This window comes from Triticum urartu, chromosome 7A (assembly GCF_056163025.1).
Source record: "Triticum urartu cultivar PI428250 chromosome 7A, HENAU_Tu73, whole genome shotgun sequence".
Taxonomy (NCBI): domain Eukaryota; kingdom Viridiplantae; phylum Streptophyta; class Magnoliopsida; order Poales; family Poaceae; genus Triticum; species Triticum urartu.
Genome location: NC_141879.1, coordinates 98,679,401 through 98,696,273, shown reverse-complemented (window position 1 = coordinate 98,696,273; position 16,873 = coordinate 98,679,401). Strand labels below are relative to the sequence as shown.

Here is a 16,873-nt window from a genome sequence, read left to right as displayed (position 1 = left end):
AATGATCATGAATTTAGAAAATGATCTCAGATTTCAAAGTAGTTCTTGATTTTCAGAAATGCTCATGATTTTTTAAAATATTAATGAAATTAAAAAGTGTTCATGAATTTAAATATTTGTCCACCGATCATCATAAAAGCGTCACGTCCACGTGTAAACAAGCCCAACCGCAACCAACAACCAATCCACTTCCTAACATGTGGGGCCACGATTGCATATTACCTGGATGCACTAGGACCTCCGTTCCAAGGGGGTTTAATACCATAAGAGATGTTCATTCTTATGGGTAGTTCACATTGATTTGTTGTGTGCTCTATATATGATACAGTAGTGTAACTTAACAAAATTTCATGAAGGGAATCATTTTCGTTACCCATGTGGAATCAAACAATTTATCGTAGTCTATCTTTCCTCATCTTTCCCCTTTGTCATGAGAGGCAATCAAGGCGATTCGTCATTCCTCGCCACCCATCATCATCGGTGTTGAGCCTGTTGGTTACCCCTTTCTCCATCGGCTTCCCCAGCGGTTCGATGGGTGGGCAACCCTAGTGTTTCGGGGTCGATCCGTACATAGTTAAGGATTAGGGTTTCTCGGTGGCACATTGTTGATTGTGGTAGCAATGCCAGTCTGGTGAATACATTTTTTCTCTCCGGCTTGTCCATCTCAATGATGTCGTCTTTGGCGGCACCAACGACTCACGGGCATAAATCCTCGTTGACTCTTGCCATCTTTCAGGACAACGAGGCTAAGGTTTACAGGGTATGTCGATGCGACGCGCTCACAACCACTCCCCCCTCCCACCCCATGTGGTTTGGTGCTCCGAACTCATCTTTATCACGTCGGTGCGTTATCTCATGCCGGTGTGACGCCTAGAAGAAATAATGAGGTATGCTCTTGGATTTTCAACTCTTTCAATTATGATGACTTATTCTTAAAGGTGTTAGGTCAGCGAAACTATGGCCTTCATGACTACTCTTATGTGATCAACAACGACAGGCTTACTCCGAGGATGGAGAGTCATGCGAAGGCAGGCCATCGCCCCTACCAAGGAGAAGACAATGTGTCCCAAGGACTCCATTTTTTTTTTGCCGGAAAGACTCCAATGTAATTTCCGTATTTTTCAAGTTGTTTGTACTCCTGGTTTGGCAGAAATAGAAATTCTGAATCTGAAGAAGGAAAAAAAGAACTGCATTCGTCAGTCGGTCGGTCGGTCTTACCAGCACAGCACAGTAGCAGTCACCACCACGGCACCGGAGAGTTGCCCAACCGCTCCACCGATGGAAACCGCCGCGGCGCCCCGAGTCCAGGCGCTGGCCGACGCCGGCGTGCCCCACCTCCCGGCGCAGTACATCCAGCCGCCCGACCTCCGCGCGGGCCCCTCCCCCTCCCTCGCCGCCCCCCTCTCCGTCCCCGTCGTGGACCTCTCGGATGCCGCCGCCGCAACAACCGACGCGGTCGGCCGCGCGTGCGCCGAGTGGGGCGCCTTCCACGTCTTCAACCACGGGGCCCCGCCGGGGCTGCTCGACGCGATGCGGGCCGCCGGGCTGGCCTTCTTCCGCGCGCCCATGGCGGAGAAGCTCCGGTTCGGCTGCGACCCGGCCAGGGGCGCCGCCGCCGAGGGGTACGGCAGCCGCATGCTCGCCAACGACGACTCCGTGCTCGACTGGCGCGACTACTTCGACCACCACACCCTCCCCGAGTCCCGCCGGGACCCCGCCCGGTGGCCCGACTTCGTGCCAGGATACAGGTAAGAGTAAATTTTTTTGCCCTGGTAGCTCCTACGAGTTAAATGTGCACGCTCCATATCTTTTGTAGAATTTTTGGACTGCTTTGGCCATTTTATGAGCAATTCACTAATAACAAAAACATGAATTACATGCTCAGATGCAGGATTGAGTAAAAAAAATGTTGACAAAACACACTGTCTCTGTTTTAGATTCATGTTTAGGTTCAGGAAAAACTTTATCTCGCCGACTCTCTATTGGACCAGAATTTCACACACATTTTTTTCCGTGCGATTTAATTTCTAGTACTATCTAGAAATGACCATTTCAGTGTGATTTTCTAATTGTCTACATAGGTTCTTTCAGAGTATGATTTTGAGTAGAAATTCAGCCAGATGCTACTGTAACACGGTCGCTACTGAGATTCATTAATACTCCCTCTGTAAAGAAATACAAGAGCATTTAGATCACTACTCTAGTGATCTAAACACTCTTATATTTCTTTACAGGGGAGTAAATCTCATGGGATACCTTGTATCATTATTGCTCATGTTGCTACAATTTCTATCACATTAACATGTTTTTACAAGAACAAATAGCCTAATATATCTGCAACGTTTGCAGGGACACTGTTGTAAAATACAGTGACAGCATGAAAGTCCTTGCCCAAAGATTGCTGTGCATCATCTCTGAAAGTCTGAAGTTGCCACCCTCCTACCTGCAAGAAGCGGTGGGAGAAGCTTATCAGAACATCACCGTTAGCTACTATTCCCCTTGTCCACAGCCAGATCTTGCTCTCGGATTGCAATCTCATTCTGACTTTGGCGCAATAACACTTCTAATACAAGATGATGTGGGTGGGCTCGAGGTATTCAAGGATGGGATGTGGATACCTGTGCATCCTGTGCCTGATGCAATCCTTGTAATTCTGTCTGACCAGACAGAGGTAAATACCTCCACATGCTTTATTACTTAACAGCCTGTTGGGTAATCACTTGGGCAGGGGAATGGGAGTTTGTGGAGGGATTAGGCAATGGGAAGTAGACTTTTACTTCCATTCCCTTGTTTGGTATATGATTGGAATTAGTGTGGGAGGAAACTCTGCCCACGAATTAACAGGGTATCCCGTCGGAAGAAAATGGTGGGAATTGGCTTTCTCAACTCCCATTCCCCTTCCCACTTAAACTCCCATCCCCTCTAATCAATCAGTGATATGACTTCTAGGGTCTGTCTAACATATATACTTACAATACCCTGTTCTATTTTGGACGACTTCAATTCAATATTTCTCGATAGCTTGTATGAATCTGATCAAAATCAACAGATGCTGGAATACTGGTAGGAATAAAACCTACTACTAGTTCAAGGATGTGCTGCTTGATATTCCATCAGCTAAAATTTAGTAAACTGTCAGAAACAATTTGTCAGTAAACTTCATTACACCAACCATTACAATTGTTTGGCGGGGCAGCACATAATGTACTGATTGTGCATCATGACACAATTTTCTTTCTTCTGTTTACATGCAGAATGCTAATTAATCCCAGTTTATTTAGCGTTCTTTTTTATGCTTCATGTTCAATGTTTTGGTGAATAAGTGCAAATCTTATCATATGGCCACGCTTCTTCCGTATGAACATTTTGTTATGTTTTCACTAGATTGACGTCTGCATGTACATTTTGTTATCTTTCATTAGATTGACATGGTCTTTGACCAAACCGTTGATCCTAAACTTAAGCTGAAAATCTCCTCCTGCATAGTTGCTAAATGGTTCTTTCATATGTTGCTCATGTTTTCTACCATGATTCAGATCATAACCAACGGAAGATACAAGAGCGCCGTGCATCGAGCTGTGGTCAATGCCGACCGTGCCCGCTTGTCAGTGGCGACGTTCTACGATCCACCTAAATCTCAGAAAATATGTACTGCCCCCCAGCTCGTGAGCAAGGACCATCCGCAGAAGTATCGGGATGTGGTTTACGGCGACTATGTCTCATCCTGGTACAGCAAAGGCCCAGAGGGCAAGCGCAATATCGACGCCCTCCTGATGGAGCAATAGACAGGGCCATTGAAATGTACCACAAAAATTTGTTACACACACAGCGCGAACCTGACAAACTTGATCAATAAAGAGGTGGAAAACAAGGTTGTACATAATGTGATTTGTTTGTGTGAAATTTTACTCTAGCCTCCGTGTAGTTGAATGCTATGATCAATAATTCATGTCTCTTTTGGTCGACCTGTGTTATGTACTCCCTCCGTTCCTAAATATAAGTCTTTGTAGAGATTCCACTATGAACCACATACGGATGTATATAGATGCATTTTAAGTATAGATTCACTCATTTTGCTTCGTATGTGGTCCATAGAAATCACTCCAAAGACTTATATTTAGGAACGGAGGGAGTAGTACTCTCTCCATTCCAAAGTAAGTGTCGCTGACTTAGTACAAAGTTGTGCTAAATCAACGATACTTATTTTTGAGACAGAGGGATTATTGGACAACCCTTTCTTTTTTTTTTTGACGGGACAACCCTTTCTTTGGTTAATTGAATGAAGAACACAAGTTCTCTTCATCCCTAATAATGAAAGAAAATGCAGGTACAATCTGCCAGTGAGCCTCTCTTTTTTTAAGTTCAGATTATTTTTTTGAGTGGTTTTATTAAGTTAAGATGCCACCGTGTAATTTTTTCCGGAGGACAAATGTGAGATCTATCTAGGGTAAGTAAAGCCCTTTTTTTCAACAGTGGCACCGGCGTTCACTGGGAAAAAATATCAGGGGTGAGAAGAAAACTAAAAAAAAAAGTGGGGCGTTGCGAGAATCGAACTCGCGACCTCTCGCACCCAAAGCGAGAATCATACCACTAGACCAAACGCCCAATTGGTGATAATACTTAAACGGAAAATTATATAACATAATCAGAAAATCAGCCACAACGACATGAGCAATGCGTTCAGGCGATAATAATAACAGAGATTAAAAAAATTCCGCCGTTGCCGGGGGTCGAACCCGGGTCACCCGCGTGACAGGCGGGAATACTTACCACTATACTACAACGACTTGGATGTATTTTTTATTTGCGGACACTATATGTAGGGCTGAATCTTGAGAACTCAAAGCCTCACCCAGCTTAGAAAAGGAAAAAAAAAGAGATCAAGGCCATGAGGATTCCTTCAAATGGATATATAGAGAGAGGCCATGGAGGAGCACTGGTGCCGGTGGCGAGCAGTGGAGGTCGGACATCAATTGGCCGGCGCCGCAAGGAGGCGCGACGAGTGGAGCGGTAGCGGAGGCATGGGGAGAGGTGGTGACGGCTGGGCACAACACTGATGAGTGTTGAGGGGAGTCGCAAGGGCACACTATGAGCCTGCGTCGGGAAGGAGAGAGCTAGAGCAAATGTTGTTGGAGCTGGCTCAAGCCGCTAGTGGCAAATTATCATTAAGGCCTCGTTTGTTTCGCGTGGGTCGGAGGGGTTTCCAGAGGATTAAGGGTTTTCAGAGGATTAACCCCACCCAGAATCCTCGCAAATCCTCGTTGGTCCATTTGGTACGCGGGGTTTCGACGGCCCAACCCCCTCGATTCCCCTTCGATCCACTTGTTTCCACGCGCTTCAGAACCCTCGAGGGGGCTCGAGGATTTGGCTGCTCGACTCGAGACGCCACCGCCGACTCCTCCCCAAGACGTCGCGCCGCTCAACGCCTCGACGCCGGCGATCTCCTCCGGCATACTGGACTTCTCCCCGGTGGTAAGTCATCGCCGCCCCTCCCCTCCCCCTCCTCTCCCGGGAGGCAAGTCTTCGCCATGGCTGCCACCTCCCGCACGCCCTCCGTCCGCCTCGTCCTCACCGGCGAGCACGCCAAGAACGACGTATCCTACCCCCAGCTCCACATGGACCCTAACCCTACCCGGCTAGCTCGCCAAGGACTTCGTCCTCTTCTAGCCCCTCTTATACCCTAACCCTAGCCGGCGAGATTGCCATAAATTTGTGTTGGTGATGGTATGATGCATCTAGGAGGATAAATTGGCTGATTCTAAACCAAGTTCGCCCCCTCCTGGTGACAGTTGTTGATCCCGCGGTCGATCTGCCTTCCTATCTAGAGATATATAGTAGCATTAATAGTGCTCATTTGTGATGATCTGATGCTGATGCTGATGGCAGTGTGGTGCAGATTGTAAATTAGTGATGGTGATGGTGATAGTCTGATGTTGTAACTGTTGTGCGTATGTGCGGTGATTGTAAACTGTTGTGCGTAACCTGCATATTTCTGTGACATAGTACAACAGTCGGTGTTGTAGCTGAGCACCTTTTCTTTTTCTTTAGTACAACCACATTTTTTTTAGCTCTCAAACTGCAGCTTACATGGTTGTGCCTTTTTACCTCTTAGCTTTCTCAGTACTTAAAATGCAGCTCAAATGGTAGTGATATATATTATCCTGGATAAACAATCATTGTACAGGATACAATCAAAATGAACATGCTCTCGGAGGAACATGCATGCAACAGTGTACAGGATAGGATGGCCTTGTGCCATCTACTCCCTCTGTTCTCAACTTAGACATGTTCTTATTTTGACAGAATCCTGCCGCTTGGATATCTTCTTATTTTAAGAGTAAATTTATTCCAGGGCCAAAGACTTCTACATGTTCAGTTTAGTATTGTACTGAACTAGTTTTGCTATGACAATTGTGGTTGGCTGATGTATCTTTGCTGCTTATCTGCGAGTAGAAGTAGTAGTAGTGATTTCTGTGGTAATACTATATCTATATCAGTGATGATCTTACCAACACTGGCTTTTCTATTCATCTAAACTGAATACTGCCGTATCTTTGCATTTGTATTTTATTATCTGCAAGTAGTAGGACTTGTTTTGCATTTATTATGCTTAATTGCTTACTATGTTCCGGCGATACTTGACGAAATCTACTATTATACTTTCATATGTATTACTCGCTTTGTAAATAGAACTAATCGTTCATCTATCTAGCAAAGCTATTTGCTGTAACAGTTTTTCTCAAGGCACTCTAATATTCATCTCTTTTTGTTTTATTAGGTTCTCAAGCACCAAAAGAAGCCACAATAAACAAGCCGGATGGATAAATTTCTCTCAGGTTCTCAATGCTAGATGACCATGACACCAAAAGATGGATACATTTGTCTGCAATATCTTTGTTTCAAAATGATGTTGTGGCTGTGATGAACTGTTTGTTGCGAAAGATTATGTTGTTATGATAAATTATGAATGCTGGGATTTGGGATTCAAAGTCATGCTGTTATGATAAATTATGTTGTTGTTGTGATGAGATATTGATTTCAAGTCATGTAAAATTATGTTGTTGTTGGAAAAACTGCTGCTAAATTATGAGATAGTGATTTCAAGTCATTTTTATTAGGTGACCTTTTCAATTCTGTAGCAAGGATATAAGGGGAGTTAGTTACATTATAAAGATTGGATTTTTAAATGTTATACCAAATAGGATTGTGAAAGGAAGGGTTTTGAGGGGATTAGGTGGAAGAGAGGGATCCACCCAATCCCCAGCCCCCCCCCCCCCTCCCTCTCCAAACCTCTCCAATCCACTTCTATCAAACAAAGCATGAAGGAGATCAAGCAAATGGTGGTTTTCGCTTGCCGCCACCACGGATGACGTGGCCAAACATGTGATAGTGGCATGAATGTCAATTTCAGTAAGGTAGCACGGCAGTTGTATTGCCTCGCATTTGCTGCCATGTGACCAGGGGCGGAGACAAGGGGGGGCGAGCAGGGGCTAGACCCCTGCCAATCGCTCGCCCCCCTCAACGGTTTTTAGCAGGCTGCATACTGTACATTGCTAATGGCCGCAGCTAAATGCATCATTAGCCCATATAAATTATATTCATTGAACCAGCTACACCGAATATAGAAGACCAAAGCCCAATAGCCCATACATATGTAGGCATACGGTCGTGGCTGGCTCCTCTGGTGTATGGATAATGTGATCGATCTGATCGATTGGTGTACACGCGTATTCTCTGGACGACCTAGGGCGTTCGCCGTTGTCGCCGGCTGCCCCTAGGCCACCCGCCGCCGCTGGTGTCCTGCTTGGGCGTTTGTCATTGCCGTGGCGGCCATCCATTGGTCGCCTTGACGACAATTCCCTCCACCATTCTACACCACAGTTCGCTGTCCGCATACAATTAGATGGAGGCGGATCACATCATACGAATACAGCTTGATGCCGCTAGCGAGGTCACCAAGATTGAATATATTGGCAGCAGGTACCACGACGCACCAGTAGCTATTAATTATTAGTATATTTTTTCATGAATTATGATCTTAGTCTGATTTATTAGCATTGTATTTACAATAGAGCTTTTGACATTTTGGGCATTTTTGGATCCATGATATGAGTTATTTGACGTGCCTACCATATGCACACTGGTGGATTTTTATTATCCTGTAGTCTTTTCTAGTTAAGAAAGGGTTCAATTAGAGTATCAACTTGCCCATTTCAAGCTTAGTACAACTTTATATTAAAGTTAGCTGAAAGTTGAGACACTTATTTTGAGACGGAGGGAGTATATTAGTAATAAGGAAAATAGCCAATTCACGTTATCAACTTGCCCATTTCAAGCTTAGTACAACTTTATATTAAAGTTAGTTGAAAGTTGAGACACTTATTTTAAGCGAAGGGAGTATATTGGTAATAAGGAAAATAGCCAATTCACGTTATCAACTTGTTCAACGCTGGTGGCTGTCGTAGAGCTAAGTTTATAGAATTGTAACATTCTTTTGTAGTTTCAAACATATGTTTTAAAGATTTCTTATCAGTGCCATCATGAGACTCAATATATTATGATGTTCCACTTCTATTAGCATTGGCTTTTCGCCCCCCTCATGTCCAAATCCTGGCTCCGCCCCTGCATGTGACAATGTGTTTTTCTAGTCTTACAATTATGGATGACTGTGATGTTATACGTCTATGAGATTTTTTGTTAGAAAAAGGATAAATACGTGCAAAACGGGGATATTCCTAAATGTGGTGAGACATATTTTTTAATAGATAATCTCTTAACTAAAAGAGGGCAAATCTTATTATAGTTTCTCCTTCCTCTATTCAGCATTATCTGCATCACACTTCTAAAATAATAAGTATCATTGTGACATTCTTCTGAATGACTGTAATGCTCCCCATCGTATGTAGATTTTTCTAATAAAATAAATAAAAAATGATTTATATGTAGATTTTTCTACAGAAGAAGCGAAAAACAGAATAAAAAAATGATTTACATGTAGATTTTTGTACAGAAGAAATAAAAAAATGGGGGCGTTGCGAGAATCGAACTCGCGACCTCTCGCACCCAAAGCGAGAATCATACCACTAGACCAAACGCCCTTTGATTCCATTAATTAGACAGAATTGTATAAAACATAATCAGGAGATCAACCACAAGCTTATCCCGTACCTTGTGTACATATATCCATCAATGTCTAAATTCGATGAAGCAACCGGATCTGGCAACAAGGCGGTACGCCCAAGAAATCACCCAATTGCTCCCTCAGAAAAATTGAGAAAAGAAATCACCCAATTGCCAGCTAAATATTATGTTCAGGTCAATGGCTGAAGAACCCTAGCAACGACTCGTGTTATTTTTTTTTTAAATGCGGCAAAAGATTTGTCATTTTCATTGATTAATAAAGAAGTTTAAAAGGTTAAGGCCCATGGCCGAATTACAACAATCACTCTCGCGGCATTATATTACTCAAGTGCCTAGCCCCCGCCATGCTCCAAAGTGACGCCTCCTCTTTAATCCTAGCAACAATGACTCCAAGCGGGACAACAGCGACTCGTGTTAGATGTAGTGTAGCCTACATGCGACCGTTCAGGTGATCATCAGTGCATAAGCGGCCTTCCTCAGTCCGGGGCAAGGGAATGAATAATAACCGCGCGGTTGACCACCCATCGCCACGTTGCAGCACACACTCAATTAATTTTTTTTAAAGGAGGATTACCCCCGGCTTCTATATCAATCGATGTATGCAGCCATATCTATACCAATATAAAAAGACTCAAAGGGGCAGATCAAAACCATCTCAACCGTCAAATCTTGTGATCGAGCAGTTCAAATCGCTCTAATGTTGAGCACCAAACACGTTTAACGCTTTAATTATCCACCACTGTCATTGGTTATAAACATGTCTAAACTCAACCCTATCCCATGAAATATGCCATGTAATTAATATCTTATCATTCCTGCGAAGAAAGGAATTAATATCTTACCAAATATCAATGTGCCACAAATATACCTTACCAAATATAACGTGTCACTAATATCCTACCTAATACGTGCATTGCACGTACATAATTACTAGTTATTAAATAAAAACATAACAATGTCATAAGGAAGTTATCTGTCGGGCATGTGCTGTTGACCATGCAGGTGAGGCTGTGCTTGAGCATCTATTAGACCTACCTGCAAATGAAACAACTATGTTGGGAAAGAAAAGATCATACCTTTTGGTGGCAATTGCTTCATAGTATTTGTGGTGGGAACGAAGAAAGCTACGTAGTTCACAAGGAGCAGACAAAACAGCCTTCTGAAATAGTTACATCGGTTGGGGGCCTTGCAGCAAACTTCATCGCTGCCTCAAAGCCGAAAGCAAAAATGCAGAGAAACCCATGGGTACGACCGCCGCCTGTCAGGACAGTAACGCTCAATGTTGATGCGGCGTTTGACCCTGATTCGCTGCAAGGTACTGTTGGTGTTGTATTGCGGGACAACTCTGGGAAATTCTTTTAAAGGAGGATTACCCCCGGCATATTTCATGGGATAGGGTTGAGTTTAGACATGTTTATAACCAATGACATTGGTGGATAATTAAAGCATTAAACGTGTTTGGTGCTCAACATTAGAGCGATTTGAACCGCTCGATCACAAGATTTGACGGTTGAGATGGTTTCGATCTGCCTCTTTGAGTCTTTTTATATTGGTATAGATATGGCTGCATGCATCGATTGATACAGAGGCCGGGGGTAATCCTCCTTTAAAAAAAAGTTAATTTGGTGCAAAGCTATGGGTGCTCAATTTGGCGCAAAGCCCGGTTCGAGCATTGCCATCGTGAAGCAAATTCGGTTGCTCATGAGTTAGCAAGATTAACTAAGTTCTCTCCCCCTAGTACTTGGTTTGATGAGGCCCTAGTGCCTTGGTCCCTTTTATTGTAAAAGATTCTTTGTGTATTTACCACTGAATAAATAAAGGGATTTGGAGAGTTCAAAAAAAAGATTGAACCAGCAAAAGTTTGCATGGAAATGTAAGTGTAGAAAGAAAATAAGAGGGAATAAAAAACTCGCCGTTGCCGGGGATCGAACCCGGGTCACCCGCGTGACAGGCGGGAATACTTACCACTATACTACAACGACTTGGTTGATAATTTTATTGGCACTAATTTTATCATAGTTGAGCTCAGCTCCGAGATTACTCGATGTAAACCTGTTGAGGTTTGAGAAACCATTGCCTTCAGACTGGAGAGGTTAAAAGTATCATCTCGGCGGGATGGCTCAGAGGAACCCGCCACATACAGTCTGCATCTTCAATCAATATCAAGTTCAGACGGATCAGAGCTGCAATCAGAAAATGGGCTCGTAATAACACAAATATTCAGTAGCTTACTGAGAATATATTAATGCTATTGAAGAGCGCAGACAACTTTTCCGCCTAGAATTCACCTTGAGGAGATTTGCTGAAGGCAAAGCTAAGCAGCTCATCTTATGGCAAACTATCTTGCGATGAGAGAGCACACTTTTTTTTTTTACAAAAAAAAGTGAATAAAAACGAAAAATTTATGGGGCGTTGCGAGAATCGAACTCGCGACCTCTCGCACCCAAAGCGAGAATCATACCACTAGACCAAACGCCCAATTGATGTCCATTTCCTTTGCTCACTCTATAAATCCTATCCGCACACAGAAAAACCCCTGCACTGAATTATGGCAAATCGATCGCATAACGGGGGAGAACGTCATGGAAGGGCAAACGTCCTTCAACTTTTTACATGCGCAAAATGACATGTGACAGGCAAGCGTTCTGCACTTCTCTTGTACACGCTGCCTCGGAAGCGATCTCTTCAGGCTCCTGCTGCAGCAGAAGCAGGCGTAACAAAGACTACTTAGCACCAAGAAATCACCATGGCGTGCTACATTTGATCTTCCTTACACGCGGAGTAGAAGTGGCTGTATAGATCGTTTAGTCTCCAGTAGACTTCATTCGCTGTTGATTAATCGATGTGTGGTCGTTAGGTTGGACTGCTTTCAGTTTGCACAAAAGGTGTTTGACTGATAAAAAAGAGTAGGGCTCCGGAGTGTTCAATTGCTATGTGCTATTATATTTAACTTACCTTGGTTTTCGCCAAAAATCAACCTATTTTCAGTAGGTTCTACCCCCAATGACCTGATACTGTCAGGACAAGTCGTTATAACAGACTGAATTTGACTAGAAAACATATGAACACTGTCAAACAGTTTCAGGTTATGGGATGGTAGGACAAATAATGGATATACCGATACCAACCTTGAGAAAATCACCCTATTTCAAAAAATTATGATAATCCAACAATGGGTGGGTGGGTGTGAGGGAGGGGGGGGGGGGGGGGGTCATGGTTTATGGACTAAACAACTTACAAGTGTTCATAGGACAAGAAACAGACTGCGGAAAGGCACATCAGTGCACAGAGCTAGCAATCGGCCAAGCAACCTCCAGATGTACACACAAATTGGGGAAAATTGCAGTACAGATTTTACAAAGGAATCGCAGGTTGTGCAATAAAGTTCCAGATCCTATAGGAGCACTTGGAGTACAGATATTGCAAAGAATTGTAGTACAGATGTGGCCGCGTTCAGAACTCAGATGCTCGGCACACACGAGACAAATTCCTTTTCACGCCCCTTGGCCAAAACTCAAAACAGGTCTACTACAAGCACAATCACCAGCTCAAACCCACTACATTTTGCATTTCTGCCAAGTGCCTAACAGAAACACAGGATCATCAACTCATTGCTGGCAAGAACCGCTGCATTTTTCATTTATACCAAGTGCATCCATCATCCAAAAGAAACGCAAGATCAACTAATTGCAAGTACCAACCACATCATAGAGATGAATGAATTTCAGAAGAGCGACACTCCAACGACTACTTAAACCACTGGTCACAACGCCTTGAGCAATTCTGAATCACATAACCGCAAGGCCAAAACTGACAGGTTCGCCTTGTCGTGTCGAGAGAACAGAGCAAGTTTTAGCTAGCAAAAGAAACACAGGAGCTGCTGAGTTTTCTGAACCTATATCTATCTACATGCAAAAGCACGGGGTCAAGTTCTGCTGTCATAATGTCCGAGGCGGTGAAACTTCTGAAGAGGTGCGACAGGACTCCTGCTCTGATCTTTCTCTACTCTGCATCGACATCCGGGTGTCGCAGTGCGTTATAAGCTGAAATAGCAGAAATAACGAGTCAGTTAGGGGGACGACCAAATAACAAACAAGATCAACAGGACAAAACCTGAAACAATATAATGTGCAAGGAACTGAGCGGCAAATGTTACAAAATGATTTGCCTTTTCAACTAGCGCAAATCTTACGAAATGGACAAACTGAATTATCTGAATCAAGAACAGTAATGTGGAACCAGTAGCTTCTACTAGCTTCAGACCACGTTTTGCCATGTGTGCACAGACTGATAAATCCACTTGGCACCTAGTACTATTTCCATTCAGCTACTTTTACATTTCAGACAAGTCAAAGTCCTAACAAAACCTATCATATAATCTTTTTTCCAAGAAGGATCAGACTAGCACTACATTAAGTAAGAGTTCAAATATCTGTGCATTCTGCAATATAGGATTTCAAGAACACCAACACATTTCTGGCCAAACAATATTTGTAGGAGCAGATCAGCAATCCAAATCTCAGAGTTTTACAAGACTAGAAATACAGCTAAGGTGCAAAACCTGGAAACAATATGGTTTGTAGAAACTAGATTTAATTTAGTATTGTAGGAACCTGAATTTTGTTCAGAGGTTTGTAGAAACCTGGAACCCAAGTAAAATAGGCAAACTCAAACGGATATATCCTCTTCTATGCTAAGTCTAAAAAGAGATTAATGAGCTGATTTGGCTTTTTAAAGTTCTATAATTTTCAATGGCTTTACACAATTCTTTTTTACTGATGGCAAAAAATAGTATCAAATGGAGGTACTGCATTATCTGAATCGAGCAGAATAGTATGAAATCAATGCTTTCCATACCAAGGTTGTGTGTAATCATCTTTCACTTATCTACAAGACTACAACAGTTACAGACAATTACCAACTCCTGACAGTTTCAGACTACAACAATTTCAGTAAACTTTCCCCTCGGACTATAACATTTTCAGCAAACTGGTTCAAGATTCAGTCAAGACTACCACTATTACGAACGAGATCATTAGGAAGTTGGGGCATGGAGAGTGGCTCTCACCTGGGGTCCCAGACATGAAGACGACAATCCAGAGGGTCTCGCCGTAGCCGCTGCTGGGCAGGTCGACGACGAGTGGGGTCAGACGCCCCCGGTGGCCCGCTCGGACGCACATTAGGAGGTCCAAGGACTGACGCCCGTCCAGGACGAAGGCGATGCGCCTGGCCAGCTCGTCCCTCAGGTGGAACACGGACCTCCCCCTGAACCGCAGCGTGGTCCAGCAGTGCTGGGTGTAGATGGGGCCGTGGGGATCGGACAGCATGAACCGGATCAGCCGTGACACCACCGGGTTGCGCCAGAGCATGAGGGAGTGGTATCCGGGGCTGGGGGTCTGCAGTTGAGCCCAAAAGAACCACCATGGTTAGGTTCAGGAGATCAAAGAATTCGCTCAATTGATTCAAGAAGCAATTCGAGAGTTATCAAGATTCAAGAAGCAGGGTCATGGCGAACTCACGTGGATCGGGCCTGGGAGGCCAGGCGGACCCTCTCTGGCGGGGATGTCCTCGACGGTCCAGTACATCATGGCGCTGATGTTGCCTATGTTGTCGACGGTGACGCCGGTGTTCCAGGGGAGGTACCTGCCGTTGGCGCGGAGGTAGCGGCCGGCAACGTTGCGGAGAAGGACGACGTCATCGAAGCCCGCCCCGGCGGCCTTCCACATGACGGACATCAGGTCCGGCTCGTCGTTGTAGTCGCGCTGCTCGGTGCGGCAGCCGTGGTGGCCGAGCGGCGCCGGCTTGAACGTGGTGCCGAGGTAGCGGCCGTAGGCGGCGCTGTGGAGGAGCAGGTACGGGCCGTCGGCGCGTTGGTGGATGTGCGCCACCCACGCCGTGTTCAGCGAGTCACGGCGCCGGCTGAGGGAGACCCGCTCCCCGTCGTGGTCGGCGTGCAGGTACGTGCCGAGCACGCGGCTCCGCAGCCGCACGTGCTGCCTGTCGTGGAACTGGTCCATCTGTCGCCGCCGGCGCTGGATCGCTGGATAGCGGAGGAGGCGGGGATGGTGGGTTCTTGGTTTCTTGTCGGCGGCGCTCCGGCGACGGGGAGAAGAGGAGAGGCGCGCGCTGTTGGTTGAGGCGGTTACGCTCGGGCGCCAAGGCGGGGTATTTCAAGGTACCGCCGTAGCGGGCTTTGGGCACGAGATGGGCTTGTGGGCCATCTTCTCGGCCCAGCCCACACTCCCGACCGTGGCGGTCCACGCGCGGCGGCGGCCGCGGCCGTGATCGGCAGCGCCGCTCCTCGACGCCTCCCCAGCACGCCGGCGCGGAGGCATGGAACGACCGGCAGCATTGCTCCCTCTCCTGCCCGGATGCCTCGAGTCGACCACCAGCGCGGCGCACGGCCGCGGGGCACCAGCGAAGCGAGGCGACGGCGAGGAGTGAACCACCATGAGATCCAGCAGAGCTGGCATGGCGTGCGTGATCTCGCTAATTTCTGTTGCCAGTAGCTTGATTCCTGAAAGTGTTTGTGACCTGGTGTGTGCTGCTCCCCTCTGCTCGCGCAATGCCCGGATGATCAGGAGTGTGTGTGGACCGAGGAGGTGGGCAGTTGCGCCAAAAAAAATAAAAATACAACCAAGCTCTTTCTTAAATTTGTAGACATGTCTCCAAAGATGATACAAGGGACAAGTTGTGACACGCCATTGTCTCTGGCGACAAACCCGCCATCAGTGGAGAAAAGTGACATCTGTGAAGAAAACTGATGGCAATTTCTAGGATCAGTTGTGTGAGATGTTTGGCAGAATAAAATAGGCTGAAATTTCTTCTGTTTTTAGTATGTTGTAGGGTCCATCTAAGAGGCAACCACAACCTCTATACGTTACGTACTTTTCTATGAAACTTGGAGGCACCTAATGGGCCCCAACATAGAGGCAAGGTTGCCTCTCGACACTATGGATGCCCTCAGAGACATATGTTGACTTGCTCTTCAACTCCGATGCTCAAGGACGTTGCAGTGATCAAAGACAGACAAAGCAAACCCATGTCACTCCACAATGCTCCATAGTTGAAGGGCCAAAATGCAGATGCCTCTGATCTTCCTTCCCCACGACGATGATGAAAAATGGATGATTAATTTGTATTATCCTGCTTTCATAGACTTACAAGCTTACTAGAGAAGCTCTCATCATTGAAGCCGGCCAGAAGAAGAACGAGGCAACCACCCGATACCGCTCGCAAGTAGAGGAGTGAAGTTATGTAGTATAACACCAGATGCCACATGAGCAAACCTAGACCTAGCCCTAGACTTACTATGTACTCCAACCTCCTCTTCTGCAACTGAAGGAGAGATGAGTCAGTTATATCTATGGGTGACTCGTAAGAGAAGGAGGGATGAGAGATAAAGGAGGGAATGAGAGCATTCTTGGGAGGGGGAGTGTATTCATATGCCAAGGAAAGCAATGGATTCGCTAAAATAAACACAAAGAAGTTCCTAAGACTCAACTTGTATGGTGTATTGCAGTCTATGCTCCTAAAATGTTATTGAATACTCTCATTCCCTCCACTCCCATTTCCTCCCCTACATCCTTCCAGATCTTCATCCTTTGCCCCCCCCCCCCCCCATTTCTCTCCATCCTAAGCCGACGGCGAGTAGGGTGAGGATCCCACATATTCATGTAACTAGGTAGCAGTTAGCTAACCTTCATTGTAGATAGATCGAAATGAAAAATGA

General features: G+C 45.3%; 2 protein-coding genes and 5 non-coding genes across 7 annotated transcripts; 1 reads left to right on the top strand and 6 right to left on the bottom strand.

Moving 5' to 3' along the window:
• Window positions 1-1,190: 1,190 nt before the first annotated feature.
• On the top strand, window positions 1,191-3,965 carry LOC125522270 (2-oxoglutarate (2OG) and Fe(II)-dependent oxygenase superfamily protein). The gene is made up of 3 exons (XM_048687345.2): window positions 1,191-1,748; window positions 2,350-2,671; window positions 3,537-3,965. Exons 1-3 carry the CDS (start codon window positions 1,279-1,281, stop codon window positions 3,783-3,785), a joined length of 1,041 nt encoding a protein of 346 aa, XP_048543302.1. The 5' UTR covers window positions 1,191-1,278; the 3' UTR covers window positions 3,786-3,965.
• A 568-nt stretch (window positions 3,966-4,533) lies between these two features.
• TRNAP-UGG (transfer RNA proline (anticodon UGG)) lies at window positions 4,534-4,605 on the bottom strand. The gene has a single exon. It is a non-coding gene; the product is annotated as a tRNA-Pro (tRNA).
• A 110-nt stretch (window positions 4,606-4,715) lies between these two features.
• Window positions 4,716-4,787, bottom strand: TRNAD-GUC (transfer RNA aspartic acid (anticodon GUC)). The gene has a single exon. It is a non-coding gene; the product is annotated as a tRNA-Asp (tRNA).
• A 4,239-nt stretch (window positions 4,788-9,026) lies between these two features.
• TRNAP-UGG (transfer RNA proline (anticodon UGG)) lies at window positions 9,027-9,098 on the bottom strand. Its single transcript has one exon. It is a non-coding gene; the product is annotated as a tRNA-Pro (tRNA).
• Window positions 9,099-11,051: 1,953 nt separating this feature from the next.
• Window positions 11,052-11,123, bottom strand: TRNAD-GUC (transfer RNA aspartic acid (anticodon GUC)). Its single transcript has one exon. It is a non-coding gene; the product is annotated as a tRNA-Asp (tRNA).
• Window positions 11,124-11,547: 424 nt separating this feature from the next.
• TRNAP-UGG (transfer RNA proline (anticodon UGG)) lies at window positions 11,548-11,619 on the bottom strand. Its single transcript has one exon. It is a non-coding gene; the product is annotated as a tRNA-Pro (tRNA).
• Window positions 11,620-13,688: 2,069 nt separating this feature from the next.
• Window positions 13,689-15,249, bottom strand: LOC147958227 (uncharacterized). The gene is made up of 3 exons (XM_087531999.1): window positions 14,661-15,249; window positions 14,210-14,537; window positions 13,689-13,702 (listed from the first exon to the last, which is right to left on the bottom strand). The coding sequence occupies exons 1-3, from the start codon at window positions 15,156-15,158 to the stop codon at window positions 13,689-13,691; spliced, it is 840 nt and encodes a 279-aa protein (XP_087388125.1). The 5' UTR covers window positions 15,159-15,249.
• Between the last annotated feature and the right edge of the window lie 1,624 nt (window positions 15,250-16,873).

Coding starts and splice junctions, on each gene's coding strand:
- LOC125522270 (XM_048687345.2), top strand. CDS start 1,279: ATGGAAACCGCCGCGGCGCCCCGAGTCCAGGCGCTGGCCGACGCCGGC. Junction 1,749..2,349: donor GACTTCGTGCCAGGATACAG/GTAAGAGTAAAT, acceptor CAACGTTTGCAG/GGACACTGTTGTAAAATACA. Junction 2,672..3,536: donor TTCTGTCTGACCAGACAGAG/GTAAATACCTCC, acceptor ACCATGATTCAG/ATCATAACCAACGGAAGATA.
- LOC147958227 (XM_087531999.1), bottom strand. CDS start 15,158: ATGGACCAGTTCCACGACAGGCAGCACGTGCGGCTGCGGAGCCGCGTG. Junction 14,538..14,660: donor GCCTCCCAGGCCCGATCCAC/GTGAGTTCGCCA, acceptor GCTCAACTGCAG/ACCCCCAGCCCCGGATACCA.